The sequence below is a fragment of the Acomys russatus genome, chromosome 2, assembly GCF_903995435.1.
Source record: "Acomys russatus chromosome 2, mAcoRus1.1, whole genome shotgun sequence".
Classification (NCBI taxonomy): domain Eukaryota; kingdom Metazoa; phylum Chordata; class Mammalia; order Rodentia; family Muridae; genus Acomys; species Acomys russatus.
In genome coordinates this window covers 32783555-32805623 of record NC_067138.1, presented here as the reverse complement: position 1 = coordinate 32805623, position 22069 = coordinate 32783555, and the positions used below count along the sequence as shown (strand labels likewise).

The following is a 22069-nucleotide window of genomic DNA, read 5'->3' as shown; positions in this document are numbered from 1 at the left end:
CTACGGCTTTTAGGAAATTGCTTGGAGGAAGAGGAACACCGTGAGGTGGGGTGGGAGTCCGCCTAGGACAGTCCTAGGGTGTCCGGAGGCTTCTGGAAAGGCTATTAGGACTTGGGTGTATCTGGCGTCCGGGGTGGCTGCAGCCCCAGCTAGGCTTTCGCAGGAGGCTCTGCTCCGGTGTGGGGGTGGTGGCGGCGGAGGTGGGGTGTAAGGCGGGGGCGTGTCCTAGGGCCAGACACGCCCCCACCGGCCTTAAAACGCTCGAGCCTGCGCCCGACCCGCTGCCGCTCGCGGGGACTGCCACGCTCCGCGCGGCCCCCAGCCCCGCGCCTGCCGCGCCCGCGCCGCAGAGCTGCCCATGGCTGACCTGAGCTTCATCGAAGATGCAGTCGCCTTCCCTGAGAAAGAGGAAGACGAGGAGGAAGAGGAGGAGGGCGTGGAGTGGGGTTACGAGGAAGGTAGGCTCCCGGGACTGCTGTCGCGGCTTCTCCGCCCCACGTGGTCCGGCGCCTTCTCCCTAGTAGACTGAGTGCGGTTCGCACCTGCTGCGCCTGGGCAGCCAGGAGCATAACCCAGTTGCTTTCTAGTCCTGAGAAGTAAGCTGGGTCAGGGCTCTTGGAGACTTTAAAAAGAGTTTCCTAAATCTATCCTGGAAGACCCAGGGCTCCTTGTAGCCTTCAGTGCTCATGTTTACTGTATACACAGAGAAAAGCGCAAAGGAGTCCCGTAGACTTATGCATAGGATACTGTATTTACATTAACAAAACAAACAAATAAAACAAAAAACAAAGGGTGCTCCTTGAATTCCTGTTTTCTGCGTCTCTGCTCTCTCTCTCTCTCTCTCTCTCTCTCTCTCTCTCTCTCTCTCTCTCTCTCTCTCTCTCTCTCTGTTTCTAGTCACTTAAAGATGACATAAATTTCTTAGATCCCTAAATCAAGGCATCTGTATGCACAGATACAAACACACAGTAAAGGATTTCGTGTGCGGTATTTAGCAACAGATCACTCATAAAATGAATGTAAAAACCCACACACATTTCTCATATTGCATCCATATACAGATGATAGTCATAGCTATAATATCAACGATTATGAGTTTTTCATGTTATATTTTACTGTCATTAACCTTAAAAAAACCTCTCTCTCTCTCTCTCTCTCTCTTTCTCTCTCTCTCTCTCTTTCTCTCTCTCCCCCCCTCCCTCATTTGTCTTTAGGTGTTGAGTGGGGCTTAGTGTTTCCTGATGCTAACGGCGAGTACCAGTCTCCTATCAACCTAAACTCCAGAGAAGCCAGGTATGACCCCTCGCTGCTGGATGTTCGCCTGTCTCCAAACTACGTGGTGTGCCGGGACTGTGAAGTCACCAATGATGGACACACCATTCAAGTTATCCTGAAGTCAAAATCAGGTAATTTGGAAAGCATGTACTTTTATAAGCAAGTGGACAATCTCTGATTTAACTTGTATGTTTTGAAGGTGGCACAAATGCACTTTCTGTTTTAGTAGTTCTTTATAAGATGCATTTTTCTGCGATTTTCTAAAATAGTTCTGAAGGGCTGAGAGGGTAAGGTGATGGCTGTCTCAGCTGGCTGTTCTTCCAAGGCTGTGCTACCTTGGTCGCTTATACACACATTTACTGAACTGTGAGGGAAGGCATATGGACACAGAATCTTTGCTTTGTTTTGGTACTTTGTAAAACCAAAGATTGGAATTTATGGATGTCCTTTGCGTTCGAGATTAACTTTTCAAATAGAATTTCCTTTCTCTATTAATGATAAGAATAGTTTTAGTGACAGCTACAAGCATGCTCTGAGCTCAGCCAGATATTTAAGTGGAAACCCATCTCTTGCTTTTGTTTACTTTAATTCACTCACTCAACTTGAACCCAGTTGAAATGAATCTGAAATGTTTTGTGGAAAAGGCAATTTCCAGTAAAATTAGTTTTCAGCTTAAATGTAGGAGAGATGAAAACAGATTAAAAAAAAAAAACATTAGCATTAACAGTGTGCTTTTTGTGGGGGATAATGACTGTTTTTCCTCCTGGAAAGAATGTCACGTTAGACTGTCTTGAACGTTGGCTGTGCTTGCGTTAATTCTAAGTTGATAAAGTAGGGATGTCAAACTGTGAGTCCGTTAGGTCTGTCATTGGGCAAGGAAGGCATTTATTCCTTTGTCGACTCCTCATGTTTCAGAGCTTTGATTCAGAGGACATCCCTTGCATCTGTGTGAGTCTCATGGTGGTGGGGACAGATTTTGAAGGACCGTGTGAGCTTTAGTAATGAACCTCAACTTGAGCACAAATCAGAATGTTTTGGATGTTTAATGCTAGTCTTAGTATATTTTATATTTTGGTATACTTTATATATTCCTCTGCCCCTTCTCTCCTCTGACCTCCACTCCTGAGCGAGAGGAAGAGCTGCATCTAGTTGTGTGCCTGATCCGGACTTTATTCTCCACTCCTTTGGGGACCTTCCTCCCTCAGGTGCCCAGTCCTCTTTCTGTCACTACAGTAATTTCTCTCTTTCACTATTTCAACCAACTTAAAGGTTAGTCAGTGCTGGGCATGTGGTGCACACCTTTAATTCCAGCGCTCCAGAGGTACAGGAAGGTGGAATCGCTGTGAGTTCCGGGCTAGCCTGGTCTACATCATAGTGAGTTCGAGCCATGGCTACATAGAGAGAACTCATCTTTAAAAAAGAAAGAAAGAAAGAAAGAAAGAAAGAAAGAAAGAAAGGAAAAAAACAAGAAATGGAAAACTGTGTCGATTAATTTATTACTTTTTTCTGGGCTATTTCAGCTTCTGGAAGGAATTGTCTTTAAACTCTAAACACCATTTTTTTTTTAATTTAATGAAGTTTTTCTTTATAAAGATGGACTACAGACATAATTTGAATAATTGGCTATGTCTACATTTTTTTCTACCTCTAGCTACAGCCTGTCCCACCGTACCTACAACTTCTGCTTTTCTCCAATAACAACTACTTTGAACCTTTCAAAAATTGTTTTTTCTCAGATTATACTATAATTACATTATTTCTCCTTCCCTTCCCTTCCTGCTAACCCTCACATATGCCCCTTCTTGCTATCTTTCAAACTCTCGGCCATTTTTCCATTAATTGTTTTTATGTACATATATGTGAATGCATATACATATATGTTCCTAAATATGTAAATACAACGTGTTTATCTGTACAATGTAACCTAGATGCTCGTTTTCAGGGCTGAACTTTTAAAAATTGTTTCTCTTGACATTACCTCTGTATTTCTTAATAGCATGCTTATGTTGTTTGCTCTTAGGTTTAAGAGCTTTTCAGACTCCCTGCTGTGGAAAGGGAGGCAGAGTCTTCTCAGCCTCTTCTGTCCTGCTTCTGACCCACAACTTAAATTATACTGTTATTAGAATTAATACTCAAAGTATTATTGCTATGACCTTGCACCTGCCACTTCTGCATGAGCCTCTGTTGGAGGCTGGAGTTGTTGTATTCTTGTTGATTTATTTTGAAAGTTACCTAACGGGAACTCACTTTTAGCTCTGACAGATAATAGACCCCATTTCAGGACATTCAAAGGCTTCCCCTTGTGTCCTCTCTCTGGCCCCTTGGAGCTGTCCGGGCTGCCACTGAAACACTAAAGCACATACACTTTTCATTTTTACTCTCACACTTTTAATTACTAAAAACTGGCACTAATTGTTCGAATTAATTTTCTTTTGAATTTCACCATCCAGTGTTTTATGAAGGCGAGGCCCTTCTCCATCATTTTCTGTTGCCTTCTTCCTGTTTGTTTATTGTGGGTTCCTTCTTCATCACATCAGTTTTATCCTTTCATCTCGGAGGTCCTTGTAGACACCTAGTGATCCGGCTCTCTGCTGCTATTTAAGATGACTCTAGGTTAGTCTAAAACACTCAGTTCAGGGAGGTTGAGGCTGAGGTCTGGTCACAAGGTCAGTAATGGAGTCTGGTGGTGACAGGCTGTGCTAGAGAAAGCGTCGGAGCTGGACTCAGTGTTCTCAGAACTTACCCGCTTGCTGTTTCTGAGTTTTGGGGGCAGTAGGTGGGTGGGGAGGGAGGGCTGGCCCTCAGCATGTGGATGTTTGCATTCTGGTTGTTGTCAACAGCCAGGAGAGTGTCACCATCTAGTATGCTCTGGTTGGCTATGGGGAATGGGGTGCAGAGTGAACCACTCTTTAGAGACTCTCATTTCCTGTTTGCAGTTTCCCAGTCTGTGCCTCCACCTTCATCCAGGCATGCCGAATGCCTTTCCATTCTGGGCCCGTCCTCCTGTCTGTTTCCACTTGCTGCTATGGCAAAATGCCTTAGACTAGGTAATTTATAAATAATAGGAGTTTATGCCTCTCAGCCCTGGAGTCACAGCTCAGGGTATGTACAGATGTATCACCTGATGAGAACACGTTCCGCTGCGTACATGCCACCTTGCCGCTGTGTCCTCATGCGGTGGAAGTGTAAAGGAGAGCATCTGGGACGTCCTGTCCTGTTCTCCAGGGCAGACCTTTCCTCCCCCAAGCGTCTCTAACATGGCTGTACTTGGGACCTGGCTTCCATAGCCGGCCCCAGGTGGGTGTGCCTCTGGGAGCCGCAGGGTGGGGGTGGGGGGTGAGGCCGGTGGCGTCTCTGCCCTAATTTCTGTTTTACTGAATGAGAGTTTCAGGCTACTTGGCAGCTCTCTTGGTTTCTTTGGCATTTCTCTGCTGCTTTTAGTATCTATCTTTGGCCTCTCTTCCCTTGCACATTCCCCTCTTTTGAGTTTTGAGGTTTGGGGAGGCAGGAAAACACTCCTTTTCTAACGGGAGGTGTTTCCCGATGACACAGCAATGCCTTTTGAATTTTATTTATTGATTTGTTGTTTATTTATTTAGTTTTTTATATAGGATCTTAGTAAGTTATTCAGGCTATAGCCAGAGATGGCTTTGAAGTCCCAGCAATCCTCCTGCCTCTGCCTTCCAAGTGCTGGGATTGTAAGCTTGAGTTACCATGTCCCATTGACATGCTTTTTACATTTTATTTTGGTGTGTGTGCATGTGTGTGTGTGTGTGTGTGTGTGTGTGTGTGTGTGTCTGTGTGTGCATGTGTGTGTTGAACATTTATGCATGGGGAGGTCAGAGGGCAATTTTATGGTTCTATGTGCCCTTTCACCTTTGTATGAGTTCTTGAGATCAAATTCAAGTTGTCAGACTTCAAAATGCTTTTACCTGGCAAGTCATTTTGCTGTCTCACAAGTCATCTTTGTTTGAGTAAAAAACAATATTCACAGGATAAGCGCAGTGTTCTTTTTTTGGAATTAATGCTGACATCTTATCACCTGCTGTGTTGAGGTCTTTGTTTCTGTGTGGATGCCAGTAGCTGTGGACACAGCCATTTTTCTTTCCTTTTTATATTTTTATTTTAAAATACTTTCAAAGAATTACCTCAAATGATGACACCGTGTTTGTAGTATAATTTCAGTGTTTATGCTTCACAAAGCAACGCTGTTCGTGCCATCCTAAAGTGCCGCTCCTGTGTACCGTCCCATTTGGAAACATTGCCCAGGGCATTTCTTGGACGCACGGCCTAGCCTCCCCGCCATGCGGCTCACAGTCCCTAGCTGAGGACACTGGTGATATTCCTACCCGCTCTCCTCAAGTACAACTGTGAAAACCTGTCCTACTCTAACTTCCGGGTTTGGAGTGAGATGTGTGGACACTCCCTCACTCTCTGACACAGCTACCTGATGGTTGCTTTAGTTTTGACTGCCTTCTTCCTGCCTTCATACTCAGTCATGCTTAGCATTCTGGGCTCTCCCGGCTTCCTCCTCGGCCTCCTCTCACATAGACAGTGCAGTGTAGAGCCTGTGTGCTGCTTTGTTTCTTCTCGTGCTTCCGTCAACAGACTGGCCTTCCGTTGCACACCCCTGGGCAGGTTGGGACAGCCCAGGGAAGGAAAGCCAGTCTTCACTGAGGAGCACATTTTGCCCTCGAGCAGTTCTACAAAAGCCAGAAAGTTCTGTGGCTTCTCCATTTTGCCTATTTTAGAGCTCTGCAGCTACGTAGAAGTGACGTATCAGGCTTTCACAGGCATTCTTTGGAACACTGCTGTCATCCCTTCAGGCAGGTGCCACTTTTCCTTTATAAGACACGTGTTCCGTGTTCCTTCAACTCCTGACAGTCCTCCATCTCTCGACACTTACTGGTTATTTACTGCAGCAAGATAAACTCACCTGTCTGTAAGAGCTAAGCAGATATCTTCAGCTAGGAGAACAAAAGACCAGAAATAGCTACTGGCTGTCTGATTTACCCGTGGTGTTGCGAGGGGTGGGGCCCGGACAGAGTATGCCTGGCTTGCCGAATGTTTGATGTGTCAGGCGAAGCTGGAAGTGTGCATCTGTGCAGCAAGCACACTTGCTCATTACTTCCCCCTGGCTGGTAGAATGCAGTTGGCAATGTTATATTTTTACCTCATGCAAAATTGTTACATGCTTTGGGTGTGATAAAATAAGTAAGCAGCAAAGCTATTGAAGGGTTTAGTGGAAATTATTAGAGAAAGAGTTTTGGAAAGATAGAGGATTTGAAGTAATATTGAAGAATAAATATGCTTGCACACTGGTGAGAGATGGAGCAGAGAGCTGCAAAACACCCAAACCAAAACAACAACAACAACAACAACAACGTAACAAAACTCTCACAAGGATATGGGAGAAATGTATGGTGAAAGGAAAGGCAAGTCTTTTAGCACATCTGGAAGAGGTATTTGTGGTAAAGGACTTAATGGGAAATCCAAAAGTAAGGGTGTGTTAGGGCACGTTCTTGAGGTGTCACTAACAGAGTCTAAAGAACAAGACTTACCCTCCCCCATAGGAGTCTTAAATAGCATGTTGATCTAGGGAAATTAACATGGCAACACAGAATGTGGTGGGACCTAGGAGGGATCTGGAAATGATTGAAAATTCAGTTCAAGAATTTTCAGTTCAAATTACCCAAGATGAGGCCATTTTGGTATTTACCAGTGGAAAAGGGGCTGACACGGGCTCTACCGAGGTGGTGTCTGCATACTAAGGTGTGTGGCATATCGGAGAGCAGGGATGGAGAGAGATGGGCAGCAGTGGAGTCCCCAAGACTGGACTATGGTTCAGACACTGTCACCATCCTCTCTGCACTGGGTCTGCTTAAAAGTGGCAGAGTTCCAATTGCTTGGAGTGTGGCCCATTTTCCCATCCTAGCGGTGATGACTTGACCAGGCCACTTGCCCCACTGTCTCCTTGAGCTCGAGGAGTTATTTAAAGCTGTTACATACATCGCTTGATTCCTCATAAGGATTGATAAATGGCAGCGATCTTCACATTAGAAGTGTACAGACTAAAGAAAATTAAACACATTTATCATGATATGAGAAATAGCATAAATATTAAAATAGAATGACAACCATTCTCATTTATTGTCTGTGGATATGTTCTCAGATCTCATAGATTATGTTGAACTCTCTATACTGTTTTCTTGCTACATATGCTTATAATGAAGTTCACCTTATAAATTAGGCACTGTACAAAATTAGCAGCAATATGTAATAGTCATATAAAAGTTATAAACACATCCTGGAATACAGACCATGTGGATCATCACATCTCTACATGTTTAAAATCGTTGGTTCAATACTTTTAGTTTATGGTTGAATGCAGGCAACAGAAACCATACACAATATCACGTATAAGGACAGATTTCTAGTGGGAACAGCGTGGTACTGAGGGGTGTGACATTGCCCAAGTCCATATGATAGCATATCACTCCATCTGGCTCCAAAGGGTAAATACTTGGTTTTTATGAAGCATGGTCTTGCTCTTAGACCAGGCTAGCCTCCAGTTCTCCATCCTCCTGCATCAGCCTCTGAGTGCTGGGATTACAGGTGTATGTCTCCTATGCCCAGCAAAGGTAATGGCATTTTTAATTAGCTGTCAGCATAGGACAAACTGCTAATCATTCTAGATCATTTGTTCTCTATACTGTAACTTATTATAGCAACTTTAATTAGGAAAGTTTACTTCTGAGTCTTTTATAACTATCAATCTAATTTTAGGCAAGATGATCATTCCTAACCCACCTCCCCTGTAGAGAGCCCCTGTCCACTGGTGACTTCTGATTTCCTCTCAGTACATGTGAACTGCTTGTAATCTCTGAGATTTTCCAAGGCTCTACTCCCTGCACGGTCTGCAGTTTCCTACTCCCTTAGCAGATTCCTCCAGGTTCAGCTTGGCTGTCATGCCAGAAAGTCTTTAGTGAGACTGTGTGTGCTACCTGCTTTTTGCTGGACCCTAGCTGTCCAAACATTTTCTTCACTGTCTCTGATACCTCCTGTTGGGAATCTTCTTTAGGTCCTGGGGATGCCCAGCTGCACTGGGGATGCCTGGCTGCACTGGGAACGCCTGGCTGCACTGGGGATGCCTGGCTGCACTGGGGACGCCTGGCTGCACTGGGGATGCCTGGCTGCATTGGGGACGCCTGGCTGCACTGGGGATGTGTGGCTGCACTGGGGATGCCTGGCTGCACTGGGGATGCCTGGCTGCACTGGGGATGCCTGGCTGCACTGGGGATGCCTGGCTGCACTGGGCATGTGTGGCTGTACTGGGGATGCCTGGCTGCACTGGGGATGCCTGGCTGCACTGGGGATGCCTGGCTGCACTGGGCATGTGTGGCTGTACTGGGGATGTGTAGCTGCACTGGGGATGCCTGGCTGCACTGGGGATATGTGGCTGCACTGGGGATGCCTGGCTGCACTGGGGATGCCTGGCTGCACTGGGAACGCCTGGCTGCACTGGCGATGTGTATGCCTGGCTGCACTGGGAACGCCTGGCTGCACTGGGGATGCCTGGCTGCATTGGGGACGCCTGGCTGCACTGGGGATGCCTGGCTGCATTGGGGACGCCTGGCTGCACTGGGGATGTGTGGCTGCACTGGGGATGCCTGGCTGCACTGGGGATGCCTGGCTGCACTGGGGATGCCTGGCTGCACTGGGGATGCCTGGCTGCACTGGGCATGTGTGGCTGTACTGGGGATGTGTAGCTGCACTGGGGATGCCTGGCTGCACTGGGCATGTGTGGCTGTACTGGGGATGCCTGGCTGCACTGGGCATGTGTGGCTGCACTGGGGATGCGTGGCTGCATTGGGGATGCCTGGCTACACTGGGGATGCCTGGCTGCACTGAGGATGCGTGGCTGCACTGGGGATGCCTGGCTGCACTGGGAACGCCTGGCTGCACTGGGGATGCCTGGCTGCACTGAGAACGCCTGGCTGCACTGGGGATGCCTGGCTGTACTGGGGATGCCTGGCTGCACTGGGAACGCCTGGCTGCACTGGCGATGTGTATGCCTGGCTGCACTGGGAACGCCTGGCTGCACTGGGGATGTGTGGCTGCACTGGGGATGCCTGGCTGCACTGGGAACGCCTGGCTGCACTGGGGATGCCTGGCTGCACTGGGGATGCGTGGCTGCACTGGGGATGCCTGGCTGCACTGGGCATGTGTGGCTGCACTGGGGATGCCTGGCTGCACTGGGAACGCCTGGCTGCACTGAGGATGTGTGGCTGCACTGGGGATGCCTGGCTGCACTGGGAACGCCTGGCTGCACTGGGGATGCCTGGCTGCACTGGGGATGCCTGGCTGCACTGGGCATGTGTGGCTGTAGTGGGGATGCGTGGCTGCACTGGGGATGCCTGGCTACACTGGGGATGCCTGGCTGCACTGGGGATGCCTGGCTGCACTGGGGATGCCTGGCTACACTGGGGATGCCTGGCTGCACTGGGGATGCCTGGCTGCACTGGGGATGCTTGGCTACTGTGGAGCTTGAATCCTTTTGCTTTGTCTACTCTGTAGTCTTCCCGCTCAAAATGTGTATTCAGCTCAGATAAGATGAAGGAGTTCTCTGGTCACAGCTTTCGAATGATGTGATAAATTTGTTTTCATCAAGGACTATGAGGCTTAGACAGGTTTATATAAATGTTTATTCATCAAGTTGTCACATGATCCTCAGATTTCATTGAGCATTCCTTTAGGAGCTCCTTCTGTGTCTTTTAAGCATCATGGCAAGGTCCACTAAAGAGCAGCTAAGAAATGACGATGGTAGCAATGACATAAACTCATTGTGGAGCCTTCTCCCAACTTTGTCACTCTAAGGAAATGTATTAAGGGCCATCTCTGTCTGTTTCATTGTAATTTCATTGAAGTCAATGTCATCTCAACAAGATAACTGCCAAGCGGTGCCCAAACATCACTATCACTCTCCAGAATTTAGTGTATAGTTCTGTAGGAAAAGCACCCTGCTGGGTCGACTGGCTTCTTAATAAACATCATCTTCTGTAGAAAATGAGTGTAGTACCTTGAGAGGATTGTCAATGAGTGGAGTCAGACAGCGACAACTGATTCTGGTGTATGAACAGTCAGTCTCGAGGATGGCTAAGGCATTTATTTACTCTCAACGCTTACATCTCAAACTAATTTCTGTGTTTTACTTTTAAAAAACTGGCTCCCTTATGGCCACATGGCGGTACCTTGGTTTCCTTTTGAGTTGTCAACCAACAGCATAAGTGAAAAGCACCCAGACCCCAAGGCCACCTTTTTGCGTCCCGTCTCTGAAGACCAGTCTGGGAACAGTGCCTCCTCCCTGCGTGGTCACGAACCCTCAGAGCACGTGTGGTCCACGATGATCCTGTTTCTTCATTATGCTATAAGGGACTACAATTAACTGCAGCTAGTAAAGCTGCCTCGCAGGGACCAAGTACTACTCAGCTGGGTTCAGTCTCCATGACGAGATGAATTCGACTTCAAACAAAATGGATATGAGATCCAGGAAGCCGGGGATTCCTTCTTAATTTCTTAAAATTTCTTAAAACCATTGTGTCCGCCGTATTTTTTACACTGCCGGGTATCATGGAACAGATGATAAGGAACAGTTGTTAGTGGGTCCCATTTTGAGTTTTGAAGTTTTGAGTATCCTTCTGTCAAAGTGTGGGCCTGGGCAGCTTCAGTTTCTAGCATGGTTAAAAACAGAAGCTCTGGGGCTGGCAAGATGTGTCTATGGTTAAGAACACTTGCTGTGTAAGCCTGAGGACCGGAGATCACTTCCAGTTCCCAGTACCCATGGTAGAGAATGGCCTATTTTTCTCGAACTATTGTCATATAAACACACACACACACACACACACACACACACACACACACACCACACATATAGACACACACACACAAACACACACACACACACACACCACACCACACACACACACACTCATAAATACATAAATACAACTTTCTCAGTTCATATACTGGTACCTGAATGTATATGATCACAGGGATGACCAACAGGAGGCCTCCTCTCTGGGGAGCACCATTTCCCCCACTCTCCGCATTCCTCAGGTGCCCTAGGTTCTTTGTCTAGGCCTGGGACCCCACAAGCTTTCTCTCATGTTACCATGTCCACTGTTGTCATATTTATTCACATCTTATTTAGGTAACCGTGCTGATGAAGCTTCATGGGTATAGGCTCTCTGACCGTTGTAGGAGACATGATCTCAGAGCAAGCTTCTTTGGCTTTTAATATCTTTCCGTCCCTTTTCTACAATGATCCTTGAGATAAGGAATGTAGATATGCCAGTTGGGTACCACACCCTCTCTTGTTCTTTGCCTTTTGGTTGTCTGTGGCTTTTAGTAATGAGCTCTGTCTGTTGTAAAGAGCAGTTTCTTTGATAAGGGTTGAGAACTACACTTATCTGTGGTAGAAGAATAAACACAATCTAGTTAGGGATTATTCCAGTTCAGTTGTAGGTTCTCCTCCAAGATCCATGACTATACTAGGCCTGGGCAGTTGACTAGCTTTCTAGTTCCAGTCATGATTTCTCTCTTGTTGAGTAGACCTTAAGACTAATTAGAGAGCTGTTGGTTACTAGCAAGGTGTGCATGCCACTATTGCACCCTTAAGGCTATTGTGCCATGCTAGTCACTGTTGCAATGCATAGACATCATAGTTAGGTAGAAGGTTTGCTTCTCTCCTTCAGAAGCTTGCATTGTGCTATTTGGTGCCATAAAAACTGGGTCTCAGGGACGGGGCTTTCAATTAGAGTCATCTCATGTCCTCTGGGTCCTGTGTCCAAAGCAATAGATGTGTTTAAACAACTAAGATTTACCTTCCAACCCTGGGAGCCAACCACGGGCAACAATAGTCTGTGTTTTGGGGGTCTCTTAGACAACCTTGACTCAAAGGGGCCTGTCATACTGAGGCTTTTGTTAGATTGTCTGTGGCTCTTGGGGGATCATTGTCAGCTCAGATGGGATGATTTATTTATTCTGTATATGTATAGGTATATATAATATCTTATGTATATTATATGTAATTTTAGGTGAATAGTTAACAGTATGACCTCTTACGATCTTTTTGGACATCCCACTTTTGTTTTACCTTCCACTCTTCTTCTTTATTTAGTTCCATTCCACTCCCTGGTTAAAGTCCTCCCCCATTTCCCATTGCCTCTCTTTCAAATTATTTATGCCCTGCTATTCTTCTACTCCAACAATGGTCCCCCTTTACTGTCCTGGTTTCTGTAGTTACTCCAGGTTTTATATTCACACAATAAGACTTGGAGATGATACTTGTAGTTATCTTTATTCATGTTTGCAACTTCTACTTTGATCTAATAATCTACATGTCTGTTTTTGTGCCAGCACCATATTATTTTTATTACAATGGCTCTGTACTATATCTTGAGGTTTGGAATGGCAATGCCTCCAGCAGGGTTCATTTTGCTCAAGATTGTTTTGGTTATCTGGGATATCTTGTGATTCCATAAGAATTTTAGGATAGTTTTTTAAAAAAATACTTTTTTTTTTTTTTTAAAGAATGAGACAAGGATTTTGATTGAGACTTTGTTTTCATTATTTAGGTTTATGCCTAGATATTTCATTTTCTTTGAGGCTGTGGTGAATAAAAGTGTGTCTATAATCTCTTTCTCTATATACTTGTTGTTCATGTAAAGAAAAACTATTGAGCTATGCAAGTTGATTCTCTTCCCTGCCACACAACATAATAATAATTTATCTTATGGTTTTGATGAAAGGTGGATTTCTTTTTGTTGCTTTGAGGTCCATGTCAAAACTATTTGTATCACCCTTTTCCATATGAGCTAGCACACTGTTCTATACTCTGTAGTAGCTTCTGAAGGTGTGTCTTCATGTGTATCCTGGGAAGGGGTTTACGGCAAATATTTTAATTCCTTTTCTTATTTTGTATGCCTAATTTTATGATACTCCTCTTTCTTTTCCATAGCAACATGGAGCTCAGCTTCTTCCAAGATAATTTTATTGTCTCTCTTTAAAACTGGAGAGTTCCAGATTTGCCCTGAAGGCTGGAATCAGGTCCATGCTAAGCATGGTGGTGATGCACTGTGTTCTTTGGAGGATGCTGGCTGAGGTGCAATGCATCTTTTCTTCTCTGGTTTGTGTGACAGGGTACACAGGGTGTAGACATCCTTCCTTGTTTTTCTCAAGATGGAGTTTGGGTAACCAGTGGAATGGACCGAGTTGTAGTGAACTAGTCAGAGTCTATGGTGCTTTCTTGAAAGCCTTGCTTGCACCCATAAGCCCATATCATGGGTGTTTACAGAACAGAAAGGCAGAACAAGTCTTCACAGAGTTCTGAGTATCTGTAAACCTCTTTGTTTCGTGCACTTAGACTTGTTTTGTCTTTTGGAGAATCTGAGAGCATTTAGTATTGGAATCTAGGCTTAGAGACTACATTCGTTTTTAGTTCATTCTCATAGACAGTATAATTTAGGTCCCTGTTCCTAACTCACCCCCATGGTGGGCTAAGATCCAGCTCCAGGTTCTGTCCTGGGCTTGCTAGCTGGGTCACTGTGGCAGACTACACTTAGTTCCTCAAGATCACCTTTCCCCTCTGTCCCTGGCATGTGAACTCTAACCCTTGGAATTTGCTGTGATGGAAGCACTCTGGATTCCTTTGCCATAGTCTTAATCTGATGGCCATGCATCCTGTCCCACTCCCCTTTGATGGGGCCTATTCACTTCCACTTGCAGAATTATTAAGCTTTCTTCTGGCTGTGTGATTTTTTCCATTGAGTTGGTAGAAAGACGAGAACCAAACATGTAAGACAGTGTCAAGGACTGTGTGGTGTGTGAGGCAGCTTTGGCTTGCCTCTATTTTCTGTCATGTTGTTTGATCTTGCTCTCTTATAGTTTATATTTTCTGCCTGTATTGTAGCTAGGTTGATATAAACCCAGTTAGAACAGCTGTGTGTGTGTGTGTGTTTGTGTGTATACTTTTGCATGCTACATGTGTATGGGTGTTAAGGAGGGCAGACAAAGCCATTGGATCCTCTGGAGCTGGACTTACAGAAGGTTGTGAGCCACCTCACGAGGTGCTGGAAACCTGGGATCCTCTGCAAGAGCAGCAAGTACTTTTAACCACTGAACAGCCTCTCTAGCCCCTGTTGGTTATATTAATATTAATTCTCCTTAGATATTTTATCAACTTTTACCTATTCTCTGAAAATCTACAAATGCCAGTAGATGACCCAAAGACTATTGATAGATCTACAGCAAAGGACTGATTTGTATCGGGGAGGGGGGCATCTGACCATATTTATGTGTCTTGATTAGTGCTCAGTTTAAATATCATAGTAGTGGGGGGTTGGTGGGGGGTTGAGGGACTGGGCAGATGGCACGCTGGTTTTGCAGCAGCATTACTCTTGCAGAGGACCCAGATTTGGTTCCCAGCACCCACATTAGGTGGCTAGTAACTGCCTATCATTCTACCTGTGGGGGATCTGACACCCTTTTCTTGCCCCACGAGCACCTGCACATAATTTAAAATAAGTATTTGAAAAAAAGAGTCTCAGGAATTACCCCTTCTATTCCTGGATTGAAAACACAAAATAACGTAAAACATATGTTTACTACCAATGTAAACATACATTTTCATTTACATGCATTTATTATGTGAACAGCAAGCAGAGGAATTTGAGAGAATTCCGGAGAGTTTAATTTACCTCAGTTGTAATATGTTTCCCATTTTGACTTTGCAAACTCTGTCTTTAGAGCCCAGGAGAGCCTTTTTAGGTTAACAACTGTAGAATAATCAAGTGTCTCTCGTGTGTAGAACTTGTGGCAGCATTCACCAGTATCTTTTTTTTTTTTTTTTTTTTTTTTCAGTTCTTTCAGGAGGACCGTTGCCTCAGGGACATGAGTTTGAGCTGTACGAAGTGCGATTCCACTGGGGAAGAGAAAACCAGCGTGGTTCTGAGCACACGGTTAATTTCAAAGCCTTTCCCATGGAGGTAAGGACAACAATCTTGCAGGACTCTCATTGCTTAGGAAAGAACTCAGCAAATTACCAAAAGTCTTTGGAAGTAGACGTGTAACCCTTGAATCTTATGTTTGTGCTAAGACAAAAGAGTGTGTAGCAGATATCAGGTTGGGGCAGCTAATGAGGACACCTGCCTACTGCCTGAGTTCAGAGTGGCCCGGGGTCACAGGCCGCAGAGCGGATCATACCCACGGCTTCTCAGTTCCTACAGAACATGTGTCTCCCACAACCCACATACCCCAGATACCCCAGAAGTATTCTCTGCAACACTTCTTTCTTTGTGAATTAGTATGCATTCTTTAATAGCCAGGTGAAGCATCCTGTCTCCCGTGGTACTTATTCTGGTTCCTTGCCTATGGAGAATTCTTCATCCCCTTTCTAATCTCCCACTGGATTTGATACTTCCCTGCCATGCGCTCGTTCCACGCATTGGCACACGTTGAGTCCGCTGGCTTCTTTGGCGATGGTATTTTGAAGACAAGGTCTCCTATTCATTCCTCTGTTGACTCATCATTTACCTACTGTCAGGCTCTTCACAGGAGTTCCTGGAGTTGATGGGATCCCCCTGTTGGTATAGGACTGGTTGTATTTCTGTCTGTGTGAAATCTGAGTTCTCCCCAAGAAGCAGCTGTTCATTGGGTATCTCAGCGCCTCCCTCCTTCCCTCCTTCCCACCCTCCCCTCCTCAATCCTGTGGTCTTAACTAATTTTTAAAGCCTTACACCTTAGCTACATCAGGCCTGGATGTCACCTCCATGTGCAAGCATGTTGACAACCGTCTAATGCATACTCTCTTTTGGATACCTGGCAGACATTACAGAGTAAAAGTCATCTAAAAGCTCTCTGAGAAAGAACTGTTTTGAAGTTTACTTGTACTATGCAGATGCACTTCATATTTAGTATGAATTCACACCTTGTCAGAGCCATGTGTAGATCAGCCTCCACAATTAGACATCATCATTGTGTGTGTGTGTGTGTGTGTGTGTGTGTGTGTGTGTGTGTGTGTGTGTGTGTGTATATATATATATTTCTTATGTGGACTAGACAAGATTACACTGGAATATTTTTCAGCATTATTTTAAATCTCCTCAGAAGCTCTAGCTGGCCATTTCATTCGAAAGAGACCCAAGCTTTGCAAAGGAAATATGAAATGATTCAAGGATGGAGGACAAAACCCAAATGGCAGTGTATCGAAGACTGTATGAAGTGTGCCTCGGGAGTTCAGGAAGTTTCTGTTGAGGAAGGTTCCATGTACGTCCTTGCTCTTTGCTTTCTGCCCTTCCCCTCACCCCAGCCATAGAGACATTCTCTCATTGCTACCACCTCAAAAAACATTTTGTGCCACCTCCAGCTTCTGCCCTATCCTGAGCATACCTGAGAAAGAAGCGCGCATGCCATACAACAGCAAAGAGGAAGAAAGACACCACACATAGCAGTGGAGGACAGGGGCAGGTCAGAGGGGAGGACGCAGCAAGGTCTGCCCATCTGTCGGGGTTTGAAAGGCCATGCCATCATGTTATTCTAATCAGTCCTCAAAGGCAGAGGAGGAGATGGGCACAACAGGGCATCATCGAGAGCCACAGGTGGGATTCCATGGCTCTGCTTGTCACACAGTTCCCAGCCCTTGGGGAAGTTTCATTATACTTCGGGGTTAGTGGTCTGCGCCCTATCTGGGCCATCAGATAGTTTCCCGCCCTAGTATTTATTTTGACTGCACCATCCCTTTAAGCACAGGCAATGGCCTAGTCTGTGTGAAGATTACATTCAGGCTTTAAGGCTTTGCTTCTGTAGAGACATTTATATCTGGGATAATGCAACCAATGGCTTTATTTTTTCCAAAGTCATTAAGGAGAGGTATTTGGATACTTTATTATCCTTGATGCAGTGTCAGGGAAAACACATCAGTCATCTGCCATTTGCTTGGACTGATTCTGTCAGGGTGGAAGTACTTCAGCTCCCCAGGCTTTGAGGAGGATCACTGTACTGCAGCATGTAGGAGCTGGGCGGTTGGCTGCATGCTTCAATCAGAGCACCTACTGATTTCACAGAGGACCCACGTTCGGTTCCCAAGCACTCATGTCAGGTGGCTTGCAAGGATTTATAGCTCTAGCTCCATCCTCTTCAGACCACACACACACACACACACACACACACACACACACACACACACACACACACACACACACACACACAGAGTCTTGATAAGGATGGTTGAAGGCGAGGGGACGAGATTTCCTTTTAAACACAAGAATATTCTTTACTCTTTTTCCTTTTGAGGATACTATGCATCTTTTATTCTCTCTTTTCCCTTTCTTCTCCTCCTTCCCTTCCTTTTTTATCTTGCCTCTTTTCTTCTTCCCTTCCCTTCCTCTCCTTTCTCTTCCTCCTTGTCTCCTTTCTTTCCCATTCCTTTCCTGTCTTTCTTTTTCTTTTTTTTTTAATTTTTTTTTGTGGTTCCAGGTATTAAATCCAGGGTGTGTGCATCCTAGGCTGGTGCTCTACCCTGGAGCTACATCCCAGCCCTTTTGTGTAGGTTAAGGCTAATGTCAGAATCACATATTCATAATTTCCCCAATTTTGAATACAATTTAAATCATTTAAAAATGATTTTAAATGAGAATTCAGTATAGAGACAAAAGAGTAGCATACCTGGGTCCATTTTTAGTGATTACTTCCTGGAGCACAAGGAAAGGCTCTAGACAGAAAGTCCCCCAAAGTCTATTCTTCCGAGTATATTTTCCTCCAATAGTTTCAGACTATTGGTTTTTGTACATGCTGAGAGATAAGGATCCAGTTTTACTCTTTCCGTGTGGAAATGCATCCCCAGCATCTTTTGTTGAGGAGGCTACCATTTCTCCAATGTGTATCATGGTAACTCTGTCAAAACTCATGCAGCTGTCTCAGTTCACTATTCTATTTCATTGATCTTAATGTCAGTTTTTATGCCAATATGAGCTTTGATAATGCGAATCTTCAGTATAACTCAATTCTATTTGCTCAGGATTGCCGTGGCTATCCTGGACCTTTTATGCTTTCTACTGTGATGGCTAGCACTGACAATTTGATGGATATTGCTCAGAGTCTGTGAATCTGTAGGATGCTTTTTGGTTACATAGCCCTTTTCATAATATCAATTCTTTCAACTTATGAGCATCTTTCTGGTTTCTGGTGGACTCTGCAGTTTGCTTCTTCATTCTTCTAATATGTTCATCAAAGATGTCTTTCACTGCGTTGCTTACTTAGGTTTATCCCGATTTTTCTTCCTTCCATAATTGTGGGTAGGATTACATTGTTTCTCAGCCTGTTAGTTATTGTTATGTAGAAAGGCTACTGGTTCTTATATGTTGATTTTGAATCATGATACTTTGCTGAAGACATTCCTCAGCTCCTAGAATTTACAGGTAGATCTTTAGTGCTTCATATATATAACCATAAAATTTTCTCTTTAATTTCCTTCGACTTCCTTGACGTAGCTAAGACTTGAAGCACAGTACTGAATTAAAATCAAGACAGTGGATACTCCTCCCTTTTTTTTTTCCATTTAATGGCTGTGCTTTGAGTTCTTCTCCATTGGCACACTTTGTAGTTTGTCATGAATGGCTTTATTATACTGAGTAATGGATGTCCTTCTATTCCTAGTTTCTTTAGTGCTTTTATGATGAATGCATAATGAATCTTGATAAAGCCCCTTTCTGTTTCTATTAAGTCACTACGTGAGCTCTGTTTTTAAGTCTGCCTGTGTGATTTATAACATTTATTGATTTGTGTTTGTGGAATCATCCCTGCATTTCTGGAATGAAGCAGACTTGATCACGGTCAGTGAATGATATTCATGCTGTGTTCTTAAGCTTACTTTGGAAGTATTTTACTGAGAATTTTTTTCCAGAGAGAATTTTGGCTTTTTTTTTTTTGTGCATGTTTATTCAATTTTGGTGTCATGGTAATATTGTCTCAAAAAAGAATTTGGTTTCATTCGTTACATTTCTTCTTTGTGCAATAGTTTGAGAAGCATTGATGTTAGTTCTTTTACAATTCAGCAGTGATTCTATCTGAACATTTTATAGTTGAGGTTTTAATTTTATTATTATTGATTCAGTCTCATCATTTGTTACAGATCTGTGTATAAATTGTTTGATGAACTTTGGTTTAATATTGCTAGGTCATATGTATTTACATTTCATCCATTCCCTTTAGATTGTTCAATTTAGTGAAATATACATTTAAAAATATGATCTATGGATTTTCTAAGTTGCCTTGGTGTTTGTTATGTGGCTCTCTTTTCGTCTCTGATTTTGTTAAATTCCTTCTCCTCTTTCTCTTTTCAGCCTCATTTGTCTTTTCAAAGATCTTGGTCTTAAAAGAACACTTTCTATTGGTTCTTTGTGAATCTTACATCATACAACCCAATCCAACTCATCTCCCCCTCCCCTTTAATTCACCCACACCCTTGCAAGCACCCCCCTCCCCGCACCTACAGACAAAAACATATCATGGAAGCTGTAGTGTGTCACAGGATGCCCTCAGTATGCCCCTTTGTTCACACTTCTTCACTTGCAAATGTTCATTGCAAGTTCTTGGTTTGGTATGAGGCCTCTATCAATACTGGAACCTCACTTGGACTCCTCTCAGATATCCTGTTGTTGCCCTGTGTCCTGGAAACCCTGTAGTTTTGGATCTATGGAATTGGTCCCTTCATACACTCTAGTGGTTCATGGATGGGGGTGGGCCAATTCAAAGTCCTGGATCTGGGCCTGAGGAGCATTTGAGGTAGTCTCACTGTCAACATGAGAAATGAGGGCCACCCTGCTGCTCAGGTGAAGTACAGGACCAGCTCTCCTGAACATTGCAGCCAGTGAGGGACAGGGCCAACTCTCCCACTCTCATAACTCTGTGGCCAGCTCTTCTGCCTGCCATAGGTGGCAAGGGGTCAGGGTAGGATGGGTATCTCTCCTTTGCCTATGCTGACCCATGGCAGAAAATTTACAGGGCCAGCTCTGCCATGCTCATGCCCTTGAGCCAGTTCAGCTGCCCCCCCCCCCCCGCCACCATGCTCAACTCTGTTGTGCTGCCTGGGTGAGATGCAGGGCCTGCTTTCTCTAGTGTTGCAGCAGTTGAGAGGCAGGGGCAGCTCTCCTGTTCTCATGACCTCAGGACCAGGTCTCCTACCTGTTCCAGGTGGCAAGGGGTGAGGTGGAAGGAGAGAATCTCTCCTGTCCATGCCACTGCACAGAAGACAGTTCTCCCATGCTAATATCCTTGACCAGGCCAACTGGAAACTCCACAATGTGTAGGACCTGCTCTCCCAATTACTGCAACTGTGTGTGTGTGTGTGTGTGTGTGTGTGTGTGTGTGTGTGTGTGTGTGTGTGCGTGTGTGCATGTGCGCGCGTTCCTCTGCTTTCATGCCCTTTGGGCTAGCTCTTTTACAACACCCAGGTGAGGAATGAGATCAGTTCTTCAAAGCCTTTAGATATCAACATAGCCTCAGGCTGCCTAGACCAGGGACATCTGCTTGGCCTTTGGTGGTAACAGTCTCCTGTTGCTGCAGGGCTTCAGATGGTCCCAGATGGCATCACTGGCTACTCACATCAGGCTGTTCCTCACTATCCTAGTGTCTCCGGTTCTGTCTCTCTTCATTGTGCTCATAACTTTCTGTTTCTCTTTCTCTTCTACTTCTGCACCACTTACTTGCTCCTGTTAGTGGCACCCAGGGTCTCTGAGTGTCCAGGGTCATCTCAGGAGTGGTCTCGGGAGGGCTAAGCCCCATTCATGCATTATAGCAACAGGCAGGAGTCATCTCAGGCACGGTCTGCCCCTCCAGGCCTGTGTGACCCCTGACTGGTGGTCATCTCAGGCTAGCTCCCTGTCTGGGTCCCATGGTCTGGTGGTTATCTTGGACTTGCTCCTCTCCTAGCCCACCTGAGTGGCCCCATGCTAAGGTCATCTGTCTCAGGCTTATTCCCATCAAGTGCCCTTGGTCCCAGGTGGTTTTTTGTTTTTTTAGTCTCTGGCTCAATTCCTGCTCTGGTAGCCTGTCCAGGCCTACAAAATAGTGGACTGGTGATTGTCTCCAGCTTGGGTTTTTGTTTTTGTTTTGTTTTTCAGGAAATGTTAGGCGACTAATCATTCAGCTGTTCACAGGTGAGAACACTGAGCAAAGACACAGCCTCTCTCCTTTCTGCCACCTACTGACGTACAGGTGACACAGCAGCCACTCCTGCTAAGCCTACAGGGATAGGGGTCTTTTTTCATTGATTCTTTCCCCTTCCCATGTCCATATCATTAGTTTCTACCTTGATTTTAATTATTTCTATTTACTAAATTTATGTTGATCTTGTTTTTGTTTCTTCAAGGCTCTAAGGTACATCATTATCTATTTGAGACTACTTACGTTTATTTATTTATTTATTTATTTATTTATTTATTTATTTATTTATTTTTGAGACAGGGTTTCTCTGTGTTAGCCTTGCCTGTCTTGGAGTAGCTTTGTAGAACAGGCTGGCCTCGAACTCACAGCAATCCACCTGCCTCTACTTCCCGAGTGCTGGGATTAAAGGCGTGCATCACCACGCCCCGCTCTACTTTGGATTTTTAATGGAGTAACTTGTAACTCTTAACTTCCCTCTTAGGATTGTTTGAATTGTATCCCATAGGTTTTGGTGTGTTGTGTTTTCATTTTCATTTATCTTTAGAAATTTTAAAGTTCACTTCTTGATTTCTTC

At 44.8% G+C, this 22069-nt stretch overlaps 1 protein-coding gene and 1 non-coding gene across 3 annotated transcripts in view; one reads left to right on the top strand and one right to left on the bottom strand.

Annotated features, from left to right (window-relative positions):
• The first annotated feature begins 284 nt into the window (after window positions 1-284).
• Ca8 (carbonic anhydrase 8) overlaps window positions 285-22069 on the top strand; it is a 95932-nt gene continuing 74147 nt past the window's right edge. For both annotated transcript variants that reach the window (XM_051159995.1, XM_051160003.1), the window contains exons 1-3: window positions 285-458; window positions 1215-1406; window positions 15196-15320. In XM_051159995.1, coding sequence (XP_051015952.1) covers window positions 359-458; window positions 1215-1406; window positions 15196-15320 — 417 coding nt within the window. In that variant the 5' untranslated portion in view covers window positions 285-358. The remainder of the gene's footprint in view (window positions 459-1214; window positions 1407-15195; window positions 15321-22069) is intronic.
• LOC127207710 (small nucleolar RNA SNORA17) lies at window positions 21455-21586 on the bottom strand. Its single transcript, XR_007832956.1, has one exon. It is a non-coding gene; the product is annotated as a small nucleolar RNA SNORA17 (small nucleolar RNA).